At 67.1% G+C, this 3211-nt stretch overlaps 1 protein-coding gene across 1 annotated transcript in view; it reads right to left on the bottom strand.

Annotated features, from left to right (window-relative positions):
• Nucleotides 1-1091: 1091 nt before the first annotated feature.
• EMIHUDRAFT_466430 (hypothetical protein) overlaps nt 1092-3211 on the bottom strand; it is a gene marked incomplete at both ends in the record, with an annotated part of 6144 nt that continues 4024 nt past the window's right edge. The window contains 4 exons of the mRNA XM_005793299.1: nt 1092-1176; nt 1245-1366; nt 1571-1933; nt 2960-3014. Coding sequence (XP_005793356.1) covers nt 1092-1176; nt 1245-1366; nt 1571-1933; nt 2960-3014 — 625 coding nt within the window. The remainder of the gene's footprint in view (nt 1177-1244; nt 1367-1570; nt 1934-2959; nt 3015-3211) is intronic.

Genomic DNA, 3211 nt, shown 5'->3' with positions numbered 1-3211 from the left:
GGGCCCCGGGCGTGGGAGGTCGGGAGGGTGAGAGGAGGGGTGTGGGTGGAGATTCGGCAGCGGGGTGCGCCACGGCGGTGCGGCTCGCGCTGAAGCGCGGGTCGCCCTTCTCCACCCGTACCTGACGGTGGGCAATCCAAGGCCAATGGTGAGCAGCCGCCGGCCCCGCGCAGCCGCTGGAGCTGTGGATGGCGGCGGGCTGAGGCACCGAGCCCTGCTGCAACCGGTAGACGAACTCATGCGCCTCTCCGTCCTGCATGATCTGTGGGGACGTCGCGTGGTGCACGCGCGGCGGTGAGAAGCAGCAGCAGTTGGTCCGGAGGTGGCTCGGGAGGCGCGCGCCACTGCATCCTTGGCATACGAGACCGGCTCGCTGCCCGCGAGCTGGAAGAGCTTTTCCCAGCCCTCGCTGGTCAACGGGGGCATGGCCAGACGACGTCAAATAGGCACCGCGAGCAGGATCGGCGGGGCAAATTTGCGCTCCTGCTGTGTTGCAGGCTTAGGCGATGGAAGCCGTCGTCCTCCTGCTAGCCGACGAGAAAGGAAGAATTCAGTGCCGGTTTTTCTTCTTTCTTACAAATTCCATGTGCCCTGAGTTTCTAACAACACTAAGACTCAACACTAACACAAGTAAAAGAAAACGAGTTGGACGGCCGATCCCGATTCCCCGCCCGTTATTCGCGGCGCGGGCCCCCCGCCCGTGGCCGTGCGCGCGCGGGCCTCCGAAGTGTAGAGGCAAGAGGGGTTACACCAATCAGTTTAAAGAAGCAAGCGAGAGCACCACTCCTCTCTATGCACGTAGCACGGTCGCGGGCTAATAAAAAAGACACGTGTAGCACTGCACTGGCGTAGGCAGGGCCGGCGCGCCTTGTTCAGAGGCGCACGAGCCCACCTCGCCCCCATCGCCGCGTCGCCTCCCGCGGCTGACAGCAAAGCGGCGGCACGCGGCGGGGAGCGGCATGTGTGGCGGGGGAGATGCGGCAGGGTCCAGGCGGCGGTAGGTTTGGCCGCCTCCTCTTGCCGCCCTCTCTACAGCTCGCGGCGCATCGCCTTGGGCAGCACCTCCGCCTACGACGTCGCACCGCGCAGAGTCATGCGAGAGAGAGAGAGAGGCCTTCCCCTGAGAGGCTGGCACTCGCCTGGAAAGTCTTGAGCGAGTCGAGGGCAGTGGCGTACCTGTTCACGCCTCGGAGGTGTGAAGATGCGCCGCTCACGGCTGCCGCGCGGGGAGAGGAGCAGCGCACGCGAAGGCGGCGCCCGCCTTGACCTCGTCCAAATCCTTTGGGGCAGCCTCCCGCATCGCGGCGACGGCCGAGGAGCAGGCGGCGAGCAGGCCGGGCAGCGCGGGCGTGGCGAGGGCGTACGCCTGCAGGGGAGGAGACAGATGTGCGGCTGAGGTGGCGCTTGAGGGTGTGGTCTGGGATGGGAGAGCGGAGGGCCTGCGTCGCTGCGAGGTAGAGGATGTACAGCTCTCCCAGGTGGAAGAGCGAGCCGATCTGCCTCACGCCGAACAGGTACCCGACGCCTCCGAGCAGCCGGAAGAGCACCACCCAAGCGCCTAGAGGACCACCGGAGGCTTCCGAAAAGGTGCTGAGCAGCGTGACGCGGCCGCCGCCGCCGCCGCGCCGGCGAGCGCGACGTGCAGCGTCACTTCGGGAAAGAGACCGGTGACGAGGAACAGCGCCATGAAGACGGAGGTGAACTCGACGTTGTTCTGGTGCGCCCGCTGCGCGCGCATGTAGTTCTCCACCTGGTACGGCGCCAGCTTCAGCTCCTTGATCTGCCCGTCGCGCGGGTAGAGCGTCGGCGCCTTGATCCCGGTGCTGATTCGCTGCTTCACGACGGGGAGCACGAGCACAATCTGCTGCAGCAGGAACATGGCGACGCCGACGAGGACGACGAGGCCGTACTCGGGCGTGACCGCGAGCGGCACCTACGTGTGCACACATACATGTACGGCTGGTGGAGAGCGCGGTCGTCCAGTCCGGTGTGTGGCGGGGATGCGGCTTCACCACGCTGGAAGCCTCCGCCATAATGTCTCGAGCCGGTTGTTCACAGCCTCTTCTATACGACATAAATAAATAAATAAAACGGGCAAACTCTGAGACGAGATGGGATTTAGGGACATGTGTCCCCGCCCTGCACGATCTTGGTGTGAGGGATCTTCAATCCGTGTCCCCTCACCCCTCCTCACAACCCGACACGGAAGAGCGGCAAGACCAAGAGTTGGGGCTGCGGCTACGGCTGCGGCTATGAGAGGGGCCGGGGTCGCGGGAGAGCCGCTGCGCCGCGTGGACGCGCCTACACCGCTCTTGCTCCGCTCGCCACCTCTCGCAAAGGTCCAAAGCCATAGCCACCACCTCCTCCGGTAAGTTCTTTCGCCGTATCTCGCCGTCCCTCCACGCCTGGAAGAGCTCGTCGTCATAGCCGTATTGCATCACAGCCTGCTGAACTGCGTCGTGTACGACCCCTGCCGTCCTATCCTGCGCCTCAGCGTCGGAAAAGTCCAATTTCATTAACGCCGCAAGAGGAGGGAATTTGGCTGCCCCCATATCAAAAACTTGACTCGTCTCCTTAGATACATACATATCTTTTACCATCTCAGCCGCTCCTTGAGCCTCGACCCGCCGCTGGGCCGAGCCTCCTCCGCCGCCTCGCGCGCCTCCAGGGCGGAGAGTGTGCTGGCCAGCTTTGGCCGCCCCGCCGCCCCGCCCGCCGCACGAGCGCCGCGCCCGCCGCCGTTGCCGCCGCCGCCGCGCGGGAGGCGCGGCTGGACCGGCGCGAAACCTCCCTCCCGGCCCCCGGCGGCTCGCGCCGCGGCGCCGCCCGCCCCCTCCTCGCTCGAGGACGCGTCGTCGACCAGCCCAGTGTCGTGCGGGTCGCAGCGCGGCCTCTTCCGCGCGCCGCGGGCCTCCTCCGCCTGCTCACACCAGCGCCGCTGTGAGCCGCCTCTCCTCACAGCTGTGAAGCGTGCGGCCTCCACCGCCTCGTCCCGCACGCGCGAGGCCGGGCACCTGCGTTGGACATGCCGGGACGCGTCCTGGACATGTCTCCACTCGCGCGCGCGCGGGGAGCGAGGCACCAGCCCGCAGACGCAGACACAGACGCGAGAGACGCCATCGCCACCGCGCCGGCCGCACGCGCCACCGCCTCCGGCCGGCTGGCAGCGTCGCAGCACCGCCGCCGCGCGGGAGGCGCGGCTGGACCGGCG

The sequence above is a fragment of the Emiliania huxleyi genome (assembly GCF_000372725.1).
Source record: "Emiliania huxleyi CCMP1516 unplaced genomic scaffold EMIHUscaffold_102, whole genome shotgun sequence".
Classification (NCBI taxonomy): Eukaryota; Haptophyta; order Isochrysidales; family Noelaerhabdaceae; genus Emiliania; species Emiliania huxleyi.
The sequence above is the reverse complement of the archived record's forward strand: the minus strand, read 5'-3'. Positions and strand labels throughout refer to the sequence as shown.